Raw genomic sequence first — 24,934 nt, forward strand, 5'->3', positions numbered from 1 at the left:
AATAAAGCATGTGGGGTTTAGTTCAAGAATCGCCACCAGAGAGCGTACTGCTTAGCAGCAATCGTAAGGTCACTTGATCAAATTGTCTGTTTTGTAAGGTACCGCTGTTAGTGACAAAAAGAAAGACAACGATATCTTCTGTCTATCTCTACATGCGCACTAAATTTAAATGTTGTTTGTGTGGACACATTGCTTTATGAACTGTCAATTCTTGTCAAATATCGTTTGTAATAAAATGGTTTGAATGTGAGATTTCTCAACACGAATCGTTATGGTGTTTTTGTTTCCTCCACCGTAAGTAAATACTATTTGACGTTTTATGTACGACGACTTTCCACAAATTTCAGAAAACTCCAAATAGAAGGTAGATGGAAGCCCTATCGAAGCCGACAATCATTGTGACATTGGTTAAGCAGTACGTATTTGGGGAATACTAAAGTTGGTTTTTGTATATGAACCCTTGAGTACTTCTTATAAGGTTATGGAATTTTGTACCTGTTAGTTTACGAATTCCGTGAACTAAATTTAAATAATGTTCCCCCAATTTGTCTTCAATCGCTTTTGTGTTTCAATAGCCCCAATACCAACATGAACTTCTTGCATTCAGGCGAATAACTCGTTCATCTTATTGTTAATATGAGTTGAAAATCAAATCTATGGGCAAGAAAATGAAGGAAGACCACTCACATGTGGTACATCACAAAACCTGCGTTATGGACAGAAATATTATTTCAAATGCCTAAAACACAAGCAATGATATTGTAAAGTGTAAGTATATCGGCCTCAACGGTAAACGTTCTCAAAATGTGTTGTAGGATCAACTGACTGCTATCCTTAATGTAACAGCGGGGCCTCATAAACTAGCAGGTGGACAAGACACATCACTTGAACAGTGCAGATACACAGTCTCATGAGGAAGACACACCATCGCTTTCAACATCAGCGGCAGAAGATGGTTGGTTTGAAGCCGCTGCTACTTCTCATAATGAATGTGAAAACTGAAAATGCAATGGGACATGAAATATACATAAGATATGCAAAACTGGTTCTATAGTTTAATGTGGCGTACGAAGGTCCTTAAACGCATTCAAATGGTCTCCTGTAGTGTTAAAAATAGATGTAATTTTGTATTTCAGGGTGATTTAAGTAAATAATTTTAACATAACCTTAATATTTGTTCTTGATATTCATTCATTTTGTTGCAGTTGTTTTGCATAAACTCATTCAAGATCTTAAACATGTCTACTTCTTCAAACTTGTAAATTCTTTCTTCTTAATAGCCCCTTTAAAATATCTCATGTACTTCATTTTCTGCTCATGTACTTGCTACTTCCATTTGTGCAATGCTTTCTCTCAGTTACTTTAACATCTCATCATTGTTACTACATCGTCGGGAGAAGCTACAATATAATAAGTGCTAATAGCATATTCTAATTAGGGCGTTACTGCATACAAGTCGAATCGTTGGAGATTAGAAAAGACAGTGCTTGAAGTCCGAGACCGTTTCTGAGTGTTGCACCTCCTTAACGTGCTAAAATGGAATTGGTTCTAATGTCGGTTCGCTCACCTCTTACGTATTCACATAGTCTGTTATAATGTTGGAACCAATTTTCTTTTTGTACCCACGGTTTATTTAAGTGTATTTTAAACAAATAAATTTAAGATAACCTTAAATTTTGTCAATGACAAATTTTACGTCAACAATTTTATGACAATTCCCTAGAATCTTGCGTCTCGTTCTAACCCATTGATTTATGGACTATGTTTGTCTCTCTTGAATTGCGCACTGAAAACTAACAGCGGTACCTTATAAAACAGACAATTTGATCTAGTGACCTTAAGCAATCGTCAATACACACGACATCGCTCCGACGTCACACGCTCCACCACACAGCTCATTTATGAACGCACTCCGGCTGTTCTACCGGCATCTGCTTCGCCATTTTGATTAGCACATGGTTGTTTTAACATTAGTGCATCTGAAAGTTTACTAATTGGTAAGTCCTTGTATTTATTAACTGGTCAGTTTTCTAAATCTAGTATCTAGGATCGTAAATATGTTAGACCTGAGATACTCTGAGGCAATTGCTCGGTTTAACCCCAAAAAACGAAACACTCATCATTGTAAAGTCTGCAAGTTTTGGACAACATCAATGATTACCATGATCAATCACGTCAGGCGACACCAACAACTGCAATTCCAATGGTACGATTGTTCGAATTCTCTAGAAATGTATCGTTGTGACGACTGTAACCTTACAACGGACTCGAGCATAAGTTTTAAGAAGCATTTGCAAGAGTTTCATCTCGACAAAACGAATGATCACAAAGTACAAAGTTACAGTTGTATTGACTGCGGTTTTCAGACCTTTTTTGTATTTGACTGGTTAAAACATGTCTTAAAGAACTGTCCATCAAGTAGTAATAATAATCATGTAAGATTAATCAAAAAGGTGAAACAGCGAAAACATATCAAAGTATCAAATCATAATTTTAAAAATAAACATTCAAATGTTGATGAAATTTGGAAGTTCAAATGTGACAAATGTGAGTTTCAAGCGAAATACAAATCAAAATTAACACATCACATTAAAACGAAACATTTGAGTCATTCTGAAATTAAGTGGTTTCAATGTGCAAAATGCGATTATAAAAACAATACAAAATCCAACTTACTGTCACACATGATATCCAGTCATTTAAGTAATTCAGAAATTGAATGGTTTCAGTGCTATAAATGTGATTTTAAAGCCAAAAGAAAATCAGATTTATCACAACACACGAGAAGTAAACATTTATGTGACTCTAAAATTAAATGGTTTGCTTGTGATCATTGTGATTATAAAGCTAAATTTAGAAAGTACTTAACACGACACATAATTTGTAAACATTTAAGTGACTCTGAAATTAAATGGTTTGCTTGTGAGCATTGTGATTATAAAGCTAAATTTAGAAAGCACTTAACACAACACATAATTTGTAAACATTTAAGTGACTCTGAAATTAAATGGTTTGCTTGTGAGCATTGTGATTATAAAGCTAAATTAAAAATAAGCTTGAGATATCACGTGATACAACATTTATCTGACTCAGAAATTAAATGGTTTACATGTGATAAATGCGATTATAAAGCAAAAGTTAAACATCTGGTAACACAACACGTGAGAAAGAACCACACCACTAAAAAACGAAGTTAGGGTCAGATTTATCAATGCACTTACAAATAAATAATTTTTATGGCAGTGAAAATTACACCTAAACATTTATTTTGTGATCAATGCGGTGAAAAATTTAACAATGTTAGAAGAATATATTTAGTTTAGAAAATAAAATATTGTAACTTGAAATTTTATGTTTTCTTTACCGTTATATACTTCAGATCTTATGTTTCATGTCGTTAAAGTTAGCTTGGGATTCGCTTTATGTTCTCGACACGACATAGGCAACACAACGTGCGCTTGGTACAGTTTACCAAACGCTCTAGTGCTGTAATGGCTTTGACTTTTTAAATTGTTTACAGCGGCCTTACCGCAAACCCCCATAAACATAATAATCCTCAAGTGGTTTGGGTCTCATCTTCCTTGAATTGAACCGTAATATAGATATGCTTACATAACAAGTGCGGAAAGTGAGCAATTTCGCACGAGTGTAAATGTAGATGCACGAGGCCCCAGCCGAGTGCAGATGTTACACGAGTGCAGAAAAGACACTTTCCTACGAGTTGTGTACACTATTTTTCCTACGACCTTCCATCATCAGGAAAAAACCATAAGTTTTGACAATAGTTCATTTCTTATCTATTCTAATTATCATTTTTTACGACCATGAGGTTTTATATAGTTGAAGTTTTCGTACATCCATTTTCGAAAGTAAAAGTCACTAGTGTGATATGAATATATCCGCACAGACCTGTCAAAATTGTCTTGTTAGAAACGACCTAACCAATTCATTTTTACCATTATGCATGTGGTTTTACAGTGAATCGTCTAGATATTTAAGACAAAAATTCAAGAATTACATTTGTATTTCAAAATAACTGTCAATTTTGACAGGTCTGTGCGGATGTATTCATATCACACTAGTGACTTTTACTTTCGAAAATGGATGTACGAAAACTTCAACTTTCGAAGTCATTTAACCGTATGGAAAATGTCACTTTCATATGGGGTCGTAGGAAAAATATTTTTACCCAGCTGGTCAGTCTTACAAATCGAAACAATGAAATTTCTTAAAATAGACCTGAGTTGCAATTATGTGAAACTTACGAATAGAATTATAATATTTAATTATCTTATAACTCGATTGATTCACAAGGTGAACTTGTGGAATGATCTTATTATCCGACGTAAACTATAACAACATAGCCAATTATTCTGTTTCAATTAATCATTTGCTCACAAAAAAGATAGGTAGAAATAAAAACAGTTTTAGAAATAAATGTGATATATTAAGAATAAAATAACAAACAGAAAGTTTTTTTCAATAACAAAATAAAAATAAAATTTTTAAAACTCAAGTATTAATCACTATCTGAGTCTTCTTCTAAATTAACAATAAGCTCCGATACAAAATTTTGCCTATAATTATCTTCTTTTTTAATCACGTGCTGCATGCAGTTTGACCAGTTTGTGGCAGGTATGGTTGCAACTCCTCCGATTATAAACTATATTATGTACTTTTTTCTACTCCTTCTAATATAAATTACTCATTACGTATTTGACAGCAGTTAAGTAATACTCTATTTAGACTACACGTGTATTCTAAATTAATGGCGACCGAAGAAAAACCGAAAATTTAAATCGGCTACGTATCCAAAATTTTAGTTGGTAATTCAGTTTGATCAGTTCATTAAACTGTTCAGAAGAGATATTTAAAAGTAAAATCGCTATAAATCAGCTCGATTATCGATTTAAAAATCCAATTTTTAGTGAATTTGTTTGTGAATGGTTTGTGGATTGGCATTAAATCTAGTGGGGTGACAATTTGCAAGTGTCAATGATTGCTCGTGTTGCGCAGTTCGTGGCGCAATTTAATACAATGTCTGACGCCGAAGACGAATTTACGTCTACACCTCCTGAAATTACGGCCCAAGCCAACATGGTTATTAGTAATTAATATAATTATGAAAAATTCATGAATTGGAGAAGAAAGAAAAACATAACCTCATTTTCTGAAAATGTTATTCTTGCCTATTTTGAAACTTTAGGTAAAACATTGAAACCTTCGTCATTATGGGCGACATATTCTATGTTGAGAAGTACTCTCAACATCAAGGAAAATGTTGACATTACCAAATATTTGAAATTACGTGCACACCTGAAACGAACCTCAGATGGATATAAAGCAAAAAAATCGTCAACGTTTACTTCTGAACAAATTAAACGTTTTATTGAGGAAGCTCCAAACGAAAAGTATTTGTTTTCAAAGGTAATTCATCCATCTAAACGCGACATTTTATTATAGTTATCTATTTGTAGGTTGCACTGATTATTGCTGTTTCCGGTGCATGTCGCAAAATGGAATTAAAAGATATGCAAGTACATCATGTGAAAGACATGGGAAACGAACTTTACATCAAAATCCCTGACAGTAAAAATAAAACAGAAAGATCTTTTATTGTTTCTGGGCATTTCTATGATATTTGTAAGAGGTATATGAGCCTCCGACCTGCAAATGCTGACAGTTCTCAGTACTTTTTAAACTATCAGAAAGGGCAATGCACTCGTCAAGTGGTTGGCATTAACAAGTTAGGTGATCAACCAAAAATCATTGCCAAATTTTTAAATTTGGAGCATCCAGAGCAATACACAGGTCATTGCTTTAGGCGTTCTTCGGCGACAATTTTGGTTGATAGAGGAGGTGATTTAATGGCATTGAAACGCCAGAGCGGATGGAAAAGCCAAGCCGTGGCTGAAGGTTATGTGGATAACTCGATGGCAGCTAAAAGACATACATCAGATATTCTGTGTAACAGCATTGAGAACAACAGTGACACACCAAATGTGGCTTATTCTCAATTTAATCGAAACGTAGAAATGGGACCATCAACCTCGAAATGTGCGGCACCAGTTGCCCTCACTAATTGCAAAAATGTTACAATATACATCAATAATTATTATAACACAAATAATAAATAAAAGCATTTTTTTTAAGTTTAGTTGTAATTTTCCACCGCAATCGTAGAAAATCGCATTTCAACCGCAATCGTAGAAAAAGTATAGTACGCAACTCGAGGGTAAGGCGACTTACATACACTCGCGAATTATCGCACTCGGCTAACGCCTCGTGCTTACAGTTTTTCGCTCGTGTGTAATACGCTTCTTACCCTACACGTTACGTTATATTCTATTGTTTACTAACAACAGATTTTCTAATTTTATATAAAAGATGCCTTTATGAAAATAAGAATCTGCTATTGTTAGTCTTGACAAAGACTGTTTGAAATTCGAAAAAGAAAAGAAAAAAGGAGAAAACACACGTTGACGAAGCTAAATTTTACTAGAAACTTATTCTTTTCAAAAGTGTAGGCACTAAAGTGAACTTTCAGCCCCATGTTTGCCTTTTTACTTTAATTTTAAACCGACATGATAAAAGAAACTGGAAAGTCTTCGAAACTTGGCGTTTTGGTGAGTTTATATACCTGAGATAATTAGATTATATAGTTCCACCAAGTTCATCTGAGCCACCATATAATCATTATACATTTGCGGGCGAACGCAACGGGACAGCTCGTGGTATTTTGAGATTTACAATGCAATTGCAGGGTGCATTGGTAAATAAAGATCAGGTAGATAATTTATATATTTACAGATTGGATTGTAATAAAAATTCTGTAGTATACAAATGAAAATTTAATTCTCCACCTCGCTTTCGCTATCGTGACTTTCATCGTTTACATGTACAATAATCTCAGGAAATTGTGCTTCCAACAGATAACTATTTTCTATGTTTAAAACATGGTTGACGCAATGTAAACTATCTATTTTATGACATTTAGGGGTCAATTTCAAGTGTGACTTGCGTTACTGCAAATCCTATTTGCAACATAGCAACGCCAATCACATTGCTCATACATTGGCAACGGTTGCAAATTTGTTAACGCAGTGATTTGAAATCGACCCGTTAGTCTACAACACTTGCACCTAAACTGGGTGTTGCATTCCTTTACGAACACCATGTTTGAGCTGACTCCATATTAGTTCTATGAGGTTTAGAACGCAATAATAAGACGGTAATCGCAAAACGTCGTGACCACGATCCTTGGCAATAAGATCTACATCATACTGCTTACTTTTGTCGATGCTTGCGCCATCTGCGATTATTTGCAGAAATATTTTTTTTGTGTTTTTTTTTACAGGGATTTTCAGGTTTTTTTTCCACAAAAATCCAAAATCTCAGCTTTTTATGAATGAATTTTTATGAACTGTGGGAATTTTCTTTGAGCAGTAGGACGCATTATCTAGCACAATGACGGAATTTGGCGGAATGTTGGCTAAAAGTTTGTTCTCAAACCACTCTTCGGACATCACATGTTCCATATCTTGGTGGTAATCGGCTGAACAGTTCTGTATGTTTTTGCCGAAAGTAGTAAGCAATTGGGTACTCATCCGTCACTTCCTCCTGCGTGTAAAATTATAATTCGCTTTCCCCTCCAAATCCATTCTTTTTTTAAAACGTCTTGAGTGTCGAACCACGTTTCGTCTAAATAAACGATATTCCGACCTTCCTCACGATTTTTCCGGATTTTAGAAATATATTCGGTTCGCCATTGTACAAGCCTTGGAGACTCCATAATTGCTGTCCTTTCGTTGATAATAATAATAATAAAGATTTATTTCCAGCAGACACAACCAGTCCATAGTGCAACATACAAAAAATACAATTAAACAACAAATTTAATAATAATAATAAAAAAGAATGAAAAAGTAACACATTTGACCCTACCCAAATAACGACTACTGGGCAGAACCTTAAGTGCAGCAAATAATTTCCGCCTGCATGAACCTGCAGAAAAATTGTTAAAATAAATATCAAAATCCTCATTTGCTATACAATTGTACAACCTAATAGGTACGTACATTCATTCATAGCACAGTGGAGGTGATGAAACGTATTTGGCCTACTATAATAAAAAGAACATGGACTTCTACAGTTTAATCGAGGTCACATAAATTAACTTCTGCAAGTAGAGCAGGAACCGAGAGTTCACCGGACATAACCTTCTCTAGAAAGACAAGACAGGCAACTTTTCTTCTTAGCATTAGAGAATTTTCGTTAATAGTGATAAGAAGCCTGTCTTGTTCACAATGCCTTGGTGGATAATAACTAAATATTTTAAAGTGAATGTATTTGGCAAACTTCCTGTTTACATTTTCAATAATATCGATATACGTTTGTTGGTATGGCGACCAAATCACACAACAATATTCCAGCTTAGATCTAACTAGACTGTAAAACAGATTCTTAATACATAAAATGTTGGTGAACTCTTTTGTGTTCCTGCATATGAAGCCTAATGTTTTGATAGCAGATTTGGTGATATCAATGATGTGAGGAGCGTAAGACAAACTACAATCCAACGTCACACCTAAATCGCGAATTAAGTTGCAGTTTTCAAGTGGCGTACTTTTAATATTGTACTGATAAGGAAAATTGCGCTCTTTTCTTGAAAAAGTAACTTTTTTACATTTATGTTTGTTTAATAGAAGACAATTACGTTCACACCAAACATTTACATGATCAAGATCATCCTGAAGTTTCGCAATTTTTAGATCATCTGCATATATAAAAGACCTACAATGGAGACCGTCAAGGACATCGTTCAAAAATATTATAAAAAACAATGGGCCTAAGTTAGATCCTTGCGTTACTCCACTGGAGGAATAGTATACATTTGACCTAAATCCGCAATACTCGACAAATTGCTCCCTACCAACTAACAGCGACTTTATCAGCATTAATAATTTGTTGAGTATTCCAAACAACTTTAATTTATGCAACAAAATACAGTGACGAACATGATCAAAAGCTTTCGAAAAATCGGTGTAGATAACATCAACGTGGCAACGTTTGTTCTAGAACCTCTGATATGAAGTCAGTAAATTCAACTAAATTTGTTGTAGTGGAGCATCCCTTTACAAAGCCATGTTGTTGTGGTGCTATTTTACTAATAACATGTGAGTGTACTCACACACTGCTTCAGATATGATACATTCAAATAACTTAGCAAAGTTACATAACATTGCAATTGGCCTGTAGTTTATTACCTTAGTTCTATCTCCAGATTTGAACACCGGTACAATTTTACTTAACTACCATCTCGATGTGTAGACAGACTTAGATAACATTAAATTAAACAAATGACACAGAGGAACCAAGAAACAACTAATACAATCAACAATCAAGAAGGCTGGACATTATCAGGACCGCAGATGTTATTGGGCTTGATTGTTTTCACAGCTTTCTTGATCGTACTAACATCAATGGTAAATGAATGAAGAGCTTGATTGTTAATGATGATGATGATGATTTTATGTTTAAAACCAATGAGTTTTAAACCCTTCCTGAGTGTCTCCTTCTTCATAGCAAGATAACAGTCTTCTTGTTGGACCTTTTGCAAAATTTCATCTAACGTAGGAACTTGTTTTTTTTTGTAGAAACTGTAAACAATTGCTCTCCGTCGGTCTTTCGTTGGTTCGTCTAACGAAGCAACAACGGAGTTTCTCTTTTGAGCCAGCCTCCTGGACACTCTTCTTCTGGAGTTCCAACAATCCTTTTAAGAGTCGAATATGGAGTTCCCGTCATTTCGGCTACAACCTTTAAGGGTCTACGCTACGCTATACCCGGTATATGGCTTACGATTTTTCGTTTTTGAAGCGCATTTTGGACTTTGAAAAATCGCTCGACCTCTGTATGTATGCGTCTCAGGTAGAGCTATGGAGGTGACATCTTCGAATTTTGAAAAAATGAAAAATTTGACTTTAATTAATTAAAAACTGAAATTCCCATTTTTCGTTTTTAAGGAATATAAAGCAACCTACGAAGTTAAAAAAAATACCAACATGTGGAGAATTAAAACCTCTATGGAGGTGACATTTTTGTTTTTGTCATTATGCTATAATTTTGAAGTTATTAATAAAAAACAAATCAAAAATAGGCAACCAACAGTACAACTAACGCAAATTATCTTATTCAAATCTCATGATTTACGACCGCTCACTAGGGGGTCACTGACGTTCCGCCCAATTGTAATAAACTGCTGTCGGGTAAAAGTAGGTAAAGACCCAACTGGTCGCTCTCGGCAACAAACATCGAAGGTACTTGTAGCAAGTGTATTGAGAAATAATATTTTTAAACTGTAATATAATTCACTGTTTTCCACATCACCCTTGGGGTACAGAGAGACGGCGCGTTTTTTTTTAAGTGCTCTCCCCAATAGGCCTACTGCACTCTTTTGACTCTAACTATAAAACTACTTTATTTTAGAAATGACAATCCGGACATTTGAACGAACATAATTTATAAGTCTTTCTTTAAAATTGTTTTTTAAAAATTTATATACAAAAGTATGATCACTATTAAAATTCAATGCTGCCGCATAACATCTCCCTTGGTAAGACCCGGCAAGAGAAAAGTTAATTCGTTTCCCACCTACAAATTTATTAACGACAGAATTGAAACATTCCACTATGTTATTAGCCACGTCGTAAAGTAAACTAACTGACAAATTCGCGACTCTATTTAATGCAAGTAAAAATATATCGTAGAGAGAACTATTTTTAAAATTATTATACTCAATCAAATTTGTGGTATTTAAAACTTTATTACAAAAATAAGTTGCGCATTTACTGTGATCACCGAATATATGAGCAGGTCCATTATGAATGTCTCGTTTTAAATTTTCGATTTTTTCTGAGAATGGCAAATTTTCATTTTTTCTGTATCTAATCGCACTTACTGCAGCTGTTCTAAATTGAAGTATATTTGTTCGCAAAAATTTTCTAACTTGAAGGTCTGTTCTGGGAATTTTTGAAATTTTGCGCAATTTTGTACAATAATTTCTTAAAACATGATTTCTACACTCAATTTTTTGAATAAAATATGTTGGTCCATATGGTCCATATGCTTGAATTTTCTTATACTCACTACTGTCTCCATCACCGATAATAAATTTAAATCTTAAATTATGCATCTGAACAGACTTTTTAAAAGCCTCTAAAATAACACCTGCCTCCATTGATGTGGATGATTTTTTCCAATTTGCAAAACATTTATGGCGGGGCACTGATTTCTTATCAGTCTTGAATCGTTTACAAAACTTGCATAATTTATTTTTAACAGCCACATATAAAATTTTTTTGGTTCTCGCACCTATTACACATCCAACTCCCGATAAAGCATTATAATTAGACTTATAAGAACGCTTGGACCATGCTCCATCAACAATTACAGTAATAAAAGGTACCCCATCAGCATCAATGTCACCTAATTCGACCGCTAATTTACTTTCTTCTTGTCCAGCAGATAGCATTTCATCAATAGCCAATGTTGCCGTATTTTCAAAAACTTTTCTTTCCGTGTTAACGTATTTTTTAGAACTCATTTGTGGAATATCTAAAGCGGCACAAAATTCAGTTAATTGCGCATGACCCCCACCTACAGCAACATTTCCGCAGACAATAGATTCATTAATTTCACATCTAGCATTTTTTGGTTCTGAACTGAAAGTATCTACAATTCTACACATGTTACACTTATACGTAAATATACTTTTTAAACCTATTCGTTTTTCCGCAATTATATCAAAGTTCTGAAAATTGCAATTAAATTGATCGTGTTTTAAATTTTTTATAGTATTAAACAAATGATTTATATCTACAATTCTACGACCACTGAGAGAAAAATTTGTATTATTGGAAACATTTTCTATTTCAAAGACATCGTCCGATAACTCTGACTCAAAACCGCTATTTACATTTTCACTTTTGGAACTCTTTCTAACATTTTCCATAACCGCTTCGCAATTTGCTTTCTACTTTTTCGTTTAATTGATGTGCTTACATGATTTATTGAACCGTTTGCCATTGTAAAATAAAATAATTAAAAGCAAATAATAATCTAATCTAAAAAACAAAAATTTGCCAGCAACGATAAACACTCTCTATATCTGTAATAAACAGCAATTCTGATACAAGCAACTCACCCACTTTGAACAACAAAACTCACTAAAGAGATTTAGAAAAGTAAATTGATTCAGAAGTCGAGCACAGTCAAAAATACAAGTGTTCACAGACTGAAAGAATTTAATTTTTTTTTTCAAGATATTTATACATAGGGCATAGAGTTAATTTTTAAATCACAGAAAACAATAAAGTAAAAAAGGCCCAAAAACTCATGTGTCAGGTAAAAGGTTTGGTTAAAAAAAATTAAATGCGTTTTTCTCAAATAAAAATAATAAAATAATAAGTAATTTTAAACTTTCCCCGGCGACCAGTGAGGAAAAATTTCGGACTACATTTACGAAAATACATTTTTCAATTAAAAAACATTCTGCCATTACGTACTATGGAAACTGGAAATTTGCGGATTTTATACATACATTTTCCATTAATTGAAAAAAAAAATTACGCCCGTAAAATTTTTACCTACTAGAACCAGAAATTTCACGGGCTCAAAACGCAGTGAAACTCAAATCCTGATATTTAAACTCATCTTTGGTCCAACACGAATTTATTGTTCCAACCGCTGGGTTTCTTAGGAAATGTGCAGGTCAAGCGACCGTTTCCATAAAGTTTATGATCCCCTCATTACCAAATCCTCGGTAATCCCTTTTGGCAGCTGTCAATCAAAGGTGTTGTTAAAGTTGCATACTTTTCAAACAGAAATTTTCGGGCAGGCTCGTAGACCCTTAACAGAGCTACAGGTATTTTGCGACAGTTCAGAAAAGGGGTACGGGTGTGCCGCCTACCTGCGAACAATATGTATAGTGTTAGTTAAAAACAGCCTGTTGGATTGCAAATCAAATGATTTAATAGTGAAAAGACTCGGCACAGCCTAAAAGGCAGTTTTGTGTAATCAAATTGTCAATTAGGCAGTTAACCTATTTGATTTTATCACCAAAAAGTCACCATCGACGATGTTGCCGGTTGTAAACAGAGACACCATGCACCTAGATTTTATTAACTTTTATTGCTTAGTTTTTTTCAACTTTGATAATTTTTTTAAAAATATTTTTGGTTAAAAGTAGAACATATTACACATTTCTGAATCAAGAAAATTAATATCTTTCAAATTATGAAAAAAAAAATATAGGTTCCAATTTAAAATAAGAAAGTTGAGTATCGCCCAAAAGATACTAAGACATTTAGAAAAATTTTAAAATTATCAGTTTATAGTAAATTAAAAACCATTTAATTTGCTTTTAAAATTTTTGAAATCGGTTCATAAAACACAATTCTACAACGCCTGCCGTTTAAAAAAATCACCCTATATATAATTTAAACAGTTAACGGTTTAATAAAAAAAAATTAAATTTGCCAAAATTAGTACGTTTTGCTGTAGAATTTTGAAATTTAGCAAACTTAGTAATTAAGTTCAAAGTAGTAATTTTGCCGAATTTGATTGCTTTGGCATTAAAACTGTTAGAGATGCAGTCCTTATTAGACAATTCTTTCAGATTTCGGTTCAATCAAAAAATTAAATTTTCCAAAATTAGTACCTTTGGCTGTATAATTTTGAAATGTGGCATATTTAGTAATTAAATCTGAAATAATAGCCTTGCTAAATTTCATTGTTTTGTCATTAAAATAGACCCATATATTTTTTCCAAAAGTTTTTGGTTCTTTTTCAAAATAAAAAATTCCAAAATTTGACTTTCTTGGTTTATATTTTTGCAATTTAGCACAGTTAATAAATAAGTCTAAATTAGTAACTTCCTCAAATTTTATTGTTGGGCGTTAAAACTGACCGAGATAAAACCCCTAATAAATCATTTTTACAGTTTTTGGTCCATTCAAAAAAATTATAAAAAATTTTCAAATTCAGTATCTTTTGCTGCATAACTTTAAAGTTTCGTATGGTTAGTAACTAAGTCCAAATTAGTAACTTTGCCAAATTTGATTGCTTTGGCATTAAAATTGTTAGAGTTACAGACCGTCCGAACTAAATGTGAACAAACACGCGCATAGAAAAGGATAGTCGCTACCATAGGTGTCGAGAATAGGAAATTTGAAGTCATAATGAAGTTGCAGTTGCAGGCTTTCGCAGACAACAAGAAAAAAAACTCTTAAGATGATTAGTTTCGATTGCGCGTTTTATAATTTTTAATTTAAAGGTGCCATTAGTAAAGGTTTAAAAACGTGTAAATGAAAAATTATACTGTTGTGCTCCTCATAACACGACGCCACTGCCACTACTTACCGCGGGGAACAGCTGATTTGCGAGGCTGCGTATTGTGAAATTTGTTGGTGCGCATCCGTTTGTTTATTCACATTTAGTTTGGATGGGCAATACAAGCATTAACATATTTTTTCAAAAATTTCTAGTTCCATCATCAATTTAAAAAAATTCGAAATGTGTTTCTTTTGATCGATAATTTTGTAATTTGGCACAATTAATATATAAGTTGTAACGTTTCTAAAATGAGAACAAGGCCATTTATTAAGATTTTTGTGGATTAGGGGATAAACTCGAGACACCGCTGGTATGGGAGGCGATTTAGGAGTCCCATAAATGCCTGGGTACTTTTCCACCATTGACACGACAACATCAGTGTTCAACCTAAAATGAATAATAGTCTAGTAAGTCTCCACAGTTCAAAACTTACTATTATCGCGTTTATCTTCTTTGCCTTTTCTTCGGCTCCAATCCTGGGGGAAGTTGGATCAAGCCTTTGCCCCAAAAATTTCGTGTGTTCGCCAGGAAGGGGTTGGTGAGGCGCAGACCACCCCTGAGCGTTTTCGACTGTCCCTCTGGAAGGTGTTGGCACCCTTCCGGTGAATTTCAGAGCCCACGTTCCTTCTTGTATCGTCGCACCGAACCCAGGGCGACTCGGTGTGGTTTAAAGCCCCTTTACGTTGTCCAGTCCAGGAATTCGTCATGACTGGTTCCCGTACCTTTATCTAAATCCCCACAAAAACCATTTTAGCTTTCAAGATCAATCCTCTCGCGACTACTATGTACAGTATCACTTACCAACCTACGTTTATTGCGGACATTCACCAACAATAACAAACTAACATAACCTGTCAATCACGACTCTTTGACAAGTGCGACATTGAGAGCGCCCGCGGTACTCGCGCAGAGGTCGGAATCTTCTTATCATCCCCGAAATCACAGGTAGTGCCACCTACGATTCCTCGTGGTATTTTAACGCTCTTTTCCGTTTTGGGCTTCGAAGGAAGTAGACGTAGTATCTTACCTTAAAGTACCGTATCTTTACCGTCTAAGCACTTCCTAGTACTATTTGAAGTCCCGTATTTGCGGTTAAGAACCCCAGAACCGCATTAGGTATCGTTCACCCTCAGAGAGGGTCGCACGGACGCCTACAACTCTCGCACATACGCCAACAATTCTCGCCCGTAAGTCTATCAACGACTACCCGATTCTCGCCGGTACGCCTACAACACCCTTGCCCGTCGCCTTGAGTCCCCGATCGACCTCGTGGAGTAGCTGAGACTTTCTCGCCCGCTAACAACCACCCCGAGCGGCCACATACAGCCCGGACCAGACGACAGAGGCACCTGGAGCGTTCCCGACGGCGATAAGTACCTTTTTTGCGATATTATTGTTTCATTGCGTCACCGCCTGAGTCGTACTATCGACGTCGCCGACAGCGTGCTTTTATCGACTCCATCGAGAGTCTCGCTTGCCTGTAATCTGATTTAATTTATTTCTTGAGTCCAATTTAACTGATCATTATTATTTTTAATATTTAACCTTTTTTAACATAGTCATTCTGTAAACCAATCACAGCTGTGACACGGTATCGAACCTGTCATTTAAATTTAACTAACCAACATCACCTCAATTTTCACCAATTGTTAATTTCATATTTTTTATTAAAGCCTAATTTTTTAAACCATTTATTTTACTTCCGCGTAGCATTGAGCGACTTGGCTACTTTTAAATCAAACTAAGTTCTTGGCGCCCAGACTCTCTGTCCCACGACACCAGCTCACCAAAGGCTATAAGAGCACCGGTGCGGTGTCACCTACCGACCTTTTTTTGAAAGGTGTGACAAAGTCTAGATTAAAAACCTCCCGAAATTTCATTGCTAGAATCGGAAAACGACGAAGAAATACCATCAAAGAGACAGAAATTATTGAACTAAAAAATATTCCGAAGAACATTTACATATATAGTACGAGATTTTTTTTATGAGAAAAATATAATAAAACTGTAATAAACCAGCTTTTTTACTGAAAAAAAAATTATAACATCCTCATTTTTTAGATAAAATTCTCTTTAAATCCCATCTTGAATATTTTTAACAACCATTTTCCCATGTTTTATTTTGCAATCTTAATGTTTGGTGGATTGAAAATTTTTTTCTTTATCAATGTAACATAAAATCATACGCTAAATAAGTAATTGCAGTGTTAATATTAATAAATAGCTCAAAATTGTACATAATGATAGAAAAATAATTTTTCGATTCGAGTTTTTTTCGTTTTTTAAATTTTTTGAAAATATTTTCCATAGTGACGTATCTTTTTTATTACACTATCAGAAAGTAGAGATTTCAACGAATAAAAAGCTCACCAACTTTTTTAAAAAAGCTGATACTTTAACGCGTGAATTTTCGATTGAAAATTACGGTGCTTTTTCGGTATTAAATAAATATAAGGAGAAAAAATGAATTTTTCAAATCCAAAAAATTCTTGTGTATTTGGTATATACAAAGGTAAGGTCTCACCAAATTTCATAAAAAAAAAAATTTTTGTAAAAGATAAAAATAAAAAACCAAAAACGTGTTTTTTTTGAGTTTTTCATGTGAATTTTGAGTTTGTAAATCGAGATAAACCGATTTTAACCCTTAAAGACCCACCCTCTCTCACTTCCCGATCTCGAATCGACCGTAATTTATTTTTCCTTTCATTTTTGTAATATTCTCAACATTTTCCAATAGGTTTCATTCTACTACGATTTTTTTTGGTTTCAAAAATTATCGATCCTGGCCTACAAACTCTGACTGTACGAACTATACACACGACATCGCTCTGACGTCACACGCTCCTCCACCACACAGCTCATTTATGAACGCACTCCGGCTGTTTCTACCCACGGTGAATCGAGTATATACGGTGGCCGCATCTCTCTAGCCGAACAGAATGATGACGTCACAGTCGCCCTGAAGAGAGGCGCTTGCATGAACATTTTACGATTATTTCAATTAAATTTCGCAGAAATAATGTTTAAACTTTTATTAACATATCAGAAAATTAAACAACGATTCTTTTCACTTTAGGGAAAAGCATTTTCTAACCACTTCTTAGCTATAATTTAGCATAAATATTATTTAAACTGTTATTATAATTTTTAATTCTGTAGCATGTTCTATCTGTTTTTTAATTAAAAATAACAAAAAAACACATAATAATAAAAATTAAAAGTATGTATCTAATACTAGTGTTGGTACCCATGAATTAAAAGGATTATACAAGACATAAATATAAGACCTAAAACTAGAATACACAGAGAAATACACAAAACATTATAATTGTGGGGTTCAGAGAAAAAGTGGACCAAAACCTTAAATAAAAAATGTTTCTGTTAATTAATGTATTCATCAAACAAAAGTTTATTTTGTATTTAAACCAAAAATGTCAGCTTTGACAAGAAAACAAAAAAGTTTTGATAATATATTAGGTTATAATTTTTTCATTTTTTTTTAGCATTTTTAGATTTTATGTGTGTACGTGACTTTCTTTTTGCCCCCGCGGATTCTTCTTGACTCGTATTTAATCTTTCAACTCTTATATACAGAGTGATTTTTTAAAAACGGCAGGCGTTGTAGAATTCTTATTTATGAACCGATTTCAAAAATTTAAAAATTGATTTAAATGGCTTTTAATTTACTATAACCTGATGATTTTAGAATGCTTCTAAATGTCTTTCGGGTCGATTTCAAGTCACTGCGTTAACGCAAATTTGCAACCGTTGCCAAGGTATGAGCAATGTGATTGGCGTTGCTATGTTGCAAATGGGATTTGCAGTAACGCAAGTCACACTTGAAATCGACCCTTTAGTATATTTTGGGCGATATTCAACTTTTTAATTTTAAATTGGGAGTCATTTTTTTTCATAATTTGGAAGATATTAATTTTCATGTTCTATTTTTACAAAAATATTTTTAAAAAAATTATCAAAAACGAAAAAAATTAGGCAATTAAAGTTAATAAAATCTAAAAAATCTAAAAAAAAAATATGCGTGCCAATTTAAAATAAGAAAGTTGAGTATCGCTCAAAAGATACTAAGACATTTAGAAAAATTCTAAAATCGGCAGTTTATAGTAAATTAAAATCCATTTAATTTCTTTTTTAAATTTTTGAAATTGGTTCATAAATAAAAATTTTACAACGCCTGCCGTTTTTTAAAAATCACCCTGTATGTGCGTTGAAGAATATATGTAGCAATAATTTCCCCTGGAAATTCTTAAAAAAATTTTTATTTCATTAGTAATAGATTTAACAATATTTTTATTTTTGTTTACGGCTTTACTGTGAAAAGATTTAAAATTATTTGCAGTCTCAAGCCAAGACACTCGGCACTTTTTGATGTCGGTGTCTGATCAAACGCCACCTTGCATTTTTTATCAACGCGTAATAAAATAATAAACACAATAGAGTTCAGAACGGTTGGTCATTTAAAACGTACTCATTGTATTTTACAAAACTATCAAGTTAGAAAATGCATTTTGGCCTCATTTTCGTACGACGTATTGTTAATAATTTTTGTAACAAAATATTGTACCGTACGCCGTAAATTATTCACTGCTGTAAGCTGTAAAGCATTATTGTCACATATCGTCGGTTTAAGTTGTTAAGTTGCTAAGTCCATTTTTGAACAAAATGCGTTTTCAATTTTATAAAAAGAATAACAGAATAGTACAGCATTGGATCATTTTATTTTCGTTCCCCAAAAAAAAAAGATATCTCGACCTCGGTTAAAAAAATTCGAAATGGACTTAGCAACTTAACGACTTAATAAGCTGACAATATATTTTTAACGCACATATATGAAGGTAAAAAGATTAAATACGAGTCAAGAAGAATATGCGAGGGCAAAAAGAAAGTCACAAACACACATAAAATCTAAAAATGCTAAAAAAATGAAAAAACCAACACTAGTATTATATACATACTTTTCTTTTTTATTATTACGTGTTTTTTTGTTATATTTAATTCAAAAAACAGATAGAACATGTTACAGAAACAAAAATTGTAACAACAGTTAAAAAACTAGGAATAATATTTCTGCTAAATTATAGCTAAGATATGGTTAAAAATGTATTTCCCCAAAGTGAAAGGAATCGCTGTATAATTTTATGATATGTTAATAAAAGTTTAAACATTATTACTGCGAAATTTTATTGAAATAATCGTAAAATGTTCATGCAAGCGCCTCTCTTCAGGGCGACTGTGACGTCATCATTCTGCTCGGCTAGAGAGATGCGGCCACCGTATCTACTCGATTCACCGTGGTTTCTACCGGCATCTGCTTCGCCATTTTGATTAGCACATGGTTGTTTTATTAACATTAGTGCATCTGAAAGTTCGCTCATTGGTAAGTCCTTGTATTTATTAACTGATCAGTTTTCTAAATCTAGTATCTAGGATCGTAAATATGTTAGACCTGAGATACTCTGAGGCAATTGCTCGGTTTAACCCCAAAAAACGAAACACTCATCACTGTAAAGTCTGCAAGTTTTGGACAACATCGATGATTACCATGATCAATCACGTCAGGCGACACCAACAACTGCAATTCCAATGGTTCGATTGTTCGAATTCTCTAGAAATGTATCGTTGTGACGACTGTAACCTTACAACGGACTCGAGCATAAGTTTTAAGAAGCATTTGCAAGAGTTTCATCTCGACAAAACGAATGATCACAAAGTGCAAAGTTACAGTTGTATTGACTGCGGTTTTGAGACCTTTTTTGTATTTGACTGGTTAAAACATGTCTTAAAGAACTGTCCATGAAGTAGTGTTAATAATCATGTAAGATTAATCAAAAAGGTGAAACAGCGAAAACATATCAAAGTATCAAATCATAATTTTAAAAATAAACATTCAAATGTCGATGAAATTTGGAAGTTCAAATGTGACAAATGTGAGTTTCAAGCAAAATACAAATCAAAATTAACACATCACATTAAAACGAAACATTTGAGTCATTCTGAAATTAAGTGGTTTCAATGTGCAAAATGCGATTATAAAAACAATACAAAATCCAACTTACTGTCACACATGATATCCAATCATTTAAGTGATTCAGAAATTCAATGGTTTCAGTGCGATAAATGTAATTTTAAAGCCAAAAGAAAATCAAATTTATCACAACACACGAGAAGTAAACATTTATGTGACTCTAAAATTAAATGGTTTGCTTGTGATCATTGTGATTATAAAGCTAAATTTAGAAACCACTTAACACGACACATAATTTGTAAACATTTAAGTGACTCTGAAATTAAATGGTTTGCTTGTGAGCATTGTGATTATAAAGCTAAATTAAAAATACACTTGGGATATCACGTGATAAAACATTTATCTGACTCAGAAATTAAATGGTTTACATGTGATAAATGCGATTATAAAGCAAAAGTTAAAAATCTGCTAACACAACACGTGAGAAGGAACCACACGACTATAAAACGAAGTTAGGGTCAGATTTATCAATGCACTTACAAATAAATAATTTAAATGACAGTGAAAATTACAGCTAAACATTTATTTTGTGATCAATGCGGTGAAAAATCTAACAATGTTAGAAGAATATATTTAGTTTAGAAAATAAAATATTGTAACTTGAAATTTTATGTTTTCTTTACCGTTATATACTTCAGATCTTATGTTTCATGTCGTTAAAGTTAGCTTGGGATTCGCTTTATGTTCTCGACACGACATAGGCAACACAACGTGCGCTTGGTACAGTTCACCAAACGCTCTAGTGCTGTAATGGTTTTGACTTTTTAAATTGTTTACAGCGGCCTTACCGCAAACCCCCATAAACGTAATAATCCCCAAGTGGTTTGGGTCTCATCTTCCTTGAAATGAACCGTAATAAATATTTTTACCCAGCTGGTCAGTCTAAAGGGCCCCACAAACCTCGTTCGTGCACGACGTTTTTGAACGACGGTTCAAACTGTTGGAACGAAGAACGAAGCCGGACGGCGCCACACACCTTCGGTAATTTTTGGTCGGTTTTGAAGCGATAAACAGATTCATAGTGTTGTCAGTAGCGGCGCCGTGGCTCCTACATGTTTTTAAAAAATTCCAGAAAATACCAATTGTTATAATTTCAGAATGCGTTGATTTCTTTTACTTCAGATTAACAAGATTTATTTATTAAATATAAAATAAAGTGAAATGTAACCAAATTATAAAAAAATGAATCAATAAATTTCGGAAAATATAAAATGAGCTAGTAGTAAGAGAATCCATTAGTGATTAATCAAAGATCAATTCAAGGTCAATCAAAGATTAATCAAATTAATTAATTAATTAATGGCAAAATTTAATTTATTCGATTAGAAATTAATTAAGGCTTTCTAATTTGATGTCAAATTAATTTATCATAATTCGTTCATTAATTTGTCGTTAAATAAAGTGATGATGAGTCTGATTAAATTTCTAATCAAATTAATTAAAACTTACCACAGTTGCAATCCGAAGGAAAATATGTGCAAATGATCAAATCTGACTTTCAAATAGTGTTTTCTGATATTAATTTGACGGGTGAGTTAAATGTACGTTTTTCAAAATTAAAGTGGTTAATTTGAATCACAGCTGATGATTTCCGAAATCAAATTAAATAATGAGTACATATTCAATTAATACGCTTGACATTTTGTGAAACGCACTCGGATTATTCCAAATTATGGACGAAAGAGTTAACAAAACGAGTGACTGTTGGCCAGTTAAACTATTATTATAGAAGAGTTGAGATATGCAGCAGCAGAAGACTGTTGAAAGCAAAATAGCACGAACGACACTGAAAAAGTACGACGGTTTTTGCCCACACACCTCGTGTTTACCCGAACCGATGGAACGAAGACGGACGGATTTCAAAGATTTCTGATATTTTGGAACGACGGTTCAACACGACGGTTTTTGCCCACAGACCTCGGTTTTTCCGACCGTTCGTTCCAACCGTCGAAACCGTCGTTCAGAAACGTCGTTCAAGAACGAGGTTTGTGGGGCCCTTTACAAATCGAAACAATGAAATTTCTTAAAATAGACATAAGTTGCAATTATATGAAACTTACGAATAAAAATATAATATTTAATTATCTTATAACTCGATTGATTAACAAGGTGAACTTGTGGCATGATCTTATTATCTGACGTAAACTATAACAACATAGCCAATTATTCTGTTTTAATTAATCAATTGCTCACAAAAAAGATAGGTAGAAATAAAAACAGTTTTAGAAATAAATGTGATATATTAAGAATAAAATAACAAACAGAAAGTTTTTTTCAATAACAAAATAAAAATAAAATTTAAGTATAATTAAAAAATAAAACTCAAGTATTAATCACTATCTGAGTCTTCTTCTAAATTAACAATAAGCTCCGATACAAAATTTTGCCTATAATTATCTTCTTCTTTAATTACGTGCTGCACGCAGTTTGACCAGTTTGTGGCAGGTATGGTTGCAACTCCTCCGATTATAAACTATATTATGTAGTTTTGTTTACTAACAACAGATTTTCTAATTTTATATAAAAGATGCCTTTATGAAAATAAGAATCTGCTATTGTTAGTTTTGACATAGACTGTTTGAAATTCGAAAAAAGAAAAGAAAAAAGGAGAAAACACACGTTGACGAAGCTAAATTTTACTAGAAACTGATTCTTTTCAAAAGTGTAGGCACTAAAGTGAACTTTCAGCCCCATGTTTGCCTTTTTACTTTAATTTTAAACCGACATGATAAAAGAAACTGGAAAGTCTTGGAAACTTGGCGTTTTGGTGAGTTTATATGCCTGAGATAATTAGATTATATAGTTCCACCAAGTTCATCTGAGCCACCATAAAATCATAAACATTTACGGGCGAACGCAACGGGACAGCTCGTGGTATTTTAAGATTTGCAATGACTACCAGACAGCTGGCCTGTTTGGGGATGATTCTTATATTGCAGGGTGCTTTGGTAAATAAAGATCAGGTAGATATTTTATATATTTACAGATTGGGTTGTAATAAAAATTCTGTATTATACAAATGAAAATTTAATCCTCCACCTCGCTTTCGCTATCGTGACTTTCATCGTTTACATGTACAATAATCTCAGGAAATTGTGCTAATAACTATTTTCTATGTTTAAAACATGGTTGACGCAATGTAAACTATCTATTTTATGACATTTAGTCTACAACACTTGCACCTAAACTGGGTGTTGCATTCCTTTACGAACACCATGTTTGAGCTGACTCCATATTAGTTCTATGAGGTTTAGAACGCAATAATAAGACGGTAATCGCAAAACGTCGTGACCACAATCCTTGGCAATAAGATCTACATTAAACTGCTTACATTTGTAGATGCTTGAGCTGCCTGCGATTATTTGCAGAAGCATTTTCTTGTGTTTTTTACAAGGATTTTCAGGTTATTTTCTCACAAAAAAATCCAAAATCTCAGCTTTTCTTGAACTGTTTGTGGGAATTTTCTTGTCCTCCCTTGAGTGGCAGGACTCATTATCCAGCACACTGACGGAATTGGGCGGAATGTTGGCTAAAAGTTTGTTCTCAAACCACTCTTCGAACATCCCATGTTCCATATCTTGGTGGTAATCGGCTGAACAGTTCTGTATGTTTTTTGCCGAAAGTAGTAAGCAGTTTAGTACTCATCCGTCACTTCCCGCTGTAAATTTATAATTTACTTTCCTCTCGAAACCGGTGTTTCAAGACAACAACTTTTGGAATCGTCAACCCTTTTTTTAAAACATCGTGAGTGTCGAAGGGTGTATAGTTTTCCGGAAAACCTGGAAATCAGGGAAAAGTCATGGAAAATTATTTGACCTGGAAGAATCATGGAAAAGTCAGGGAAATTGTTGCCGGCATTGCGACATCTACCGACACCACTATTTACAACTTATGTATCGGTAAGGCAGTGCCTTAACATAAATGACATATTGAGTGCTGCACGCGCCTGTTGGCATGCTACTCATCAGTTGTGAAATTTTTCATTATCATAAAAAAGGTAATTTTTAAAAAAGCTTAGATTATAAAAAATAGTTCGTTTAATTATAGCATAACATAGCGAGGTGTCTAAAAAAACGACATTTCATTGGGAATGGGTTGATCCAAAATTATGTCCAGCTTGGAGTTTTTGGTTAAGACCGTCCAAAAATCGTAATGAAGCAGTTTGCATTTTATGTAAAGGTTCGTCAGCCGTAATAAAATTGAGTAATACGGGACGGCAAGCTATTGTAAGTCACTCAAATGGAAAAAAGCACACGTTAGCATTTTCTGCTTTCCAAAACAGCAAAAAATGGATACTTTTATACAAAATGGTAAGGTAATAACCACTTTATATGAATTCAATATTGATTTACTTGGAATTTACTTTCTTAATTCCAACTACATCATCTTCTAAAGTCACACAACATCTTTCCACTAGACAATCATCTTTAGTACTGGATAAGTTTTCTAACAACATGGTTGAGAAACCTTTGGATAACATGGTTGTCCATCCTTCTACCA

At 33.6% G+C, this 24,934-nt stretch overlaps 2 protein-coding genes, 2 long non-coding RNA genes and 1 pseudogene across 7 annotated transcripts; 3 read left to right on the plus strand and 2 right to left on the minus strand.

The window, feature by feature from the left end:
- Positions 1 to 431: 431 nt before the first annotated feature.
- LOC148176876 (uncharacterized) lies at positions 432 to 1,171 on the plus strand. The gene is made up of 2 exons (XR_015769811.1): positions 432 to 768; positions 816 to 1,171. It is a non-coding gene; the product is annotated as an uncharacterized LOC148176876 (long non-coding RNA).
- Positions 1,172 to 1,900: 729 nt separating this feature from the next.
- On the plus strand, positions 1,901 to 3,347 carry LOC148176877 (uncharacterized). Its single transcript, XM_088032933.1, has 2 exons — positions 1,901 to 1,997; positions 2,048 to 3,347. The coding sequence occupies exon 2, from the start codon at positions 2,058 to 2,060 to the stop codon at positions 3,195 to 3,197; it is 1,140 nt and encodes a 379-aa protein (XP_087889059.1). The 5' UTR covers positions 1,901 to 1,997; positions 2,048 to 2,057; the 3' UTR covers positions 3,198 to 3,347.
- A 4,733-nt stretch (positions 3,348 to 8,080) lies between these two features.
- Positions 8,081 to 9,019, minus strand: LOC148176878 (uncharacterized protein B0403.1-like). The gene is made up of 3 exons (XM_088033216.1): positions 9,008 to 9,019; positions 8,178 to 8,945; positions 8,081 to 8,119 (listed from the first exon to the last, which is right to left on the minus strand). The coding sequence occupies exons 1-3, from the start codon at positions 9,017 to 9,019 to the stop codon at positions 8,081 to 8,083; spliced, it is 819 nt and encodes a 272-aa protein (XP_087889342.1).
- A 4,908-nt stretch (positions 9,020 to 13,927) lies between these two features.
- Positions 13,928 to 15,282, minus strand: LOC148176879 (uncharacterized). Of its 3 annotated transcripts, none has more exons than XR_015769806.1 (3): positions 15,197 to 15,282; positions 14,825 to 15,119; positions 13,928 to 14,778 (listed from the first exon to the last, which is right to left on the minus strand). It is a non-coding gene; the product is annotated as an uncharacterized LOC148176879 (long non-coding RNA). The 3 variants fall into 3 exon arrangements; XR_015769805.1 differs by having other exon boundaries at positions 15,193 to 15,256; XR_015769804.1 differs by having other exon boundaries at positions 14,825 to 15,237.
- Positions 15,283 to 19,688: 4,406 nt separating this feature from the next.
- On the plus strand, positions 19,689 to 21,312 carry LOC148176880 (uncharacterized; annotated as a pseudogene). Its single transcript, XR_015769809.1, has 2 exons — positions 19,689 to 19,786; positions 19,837 to 21,312. The product of XR_015769809.1 is annotated as an uncharacterized LOC148176880 (transcript).
- Positions 21,313 to 24,934: the final 3,622 nt, after the last annotated feature.

Source organism: Gnatocerus cornutus, chromosome 3 (assembly GCF_029298725.1).
Source record: "Gnatocerus cornutus isolate USDA-ARS CGAHR chromosome 3, icGnaCorn1.1, whole genome shotgun sequence".
NCBI classification, from domain to species: domain Eukaryota; kingdom Metazoa; phylum Arthropoda; class Insecta; order Coleoptera; family Tenebrionidae; genus Gnatocerus; species Gnatocerus cornutus.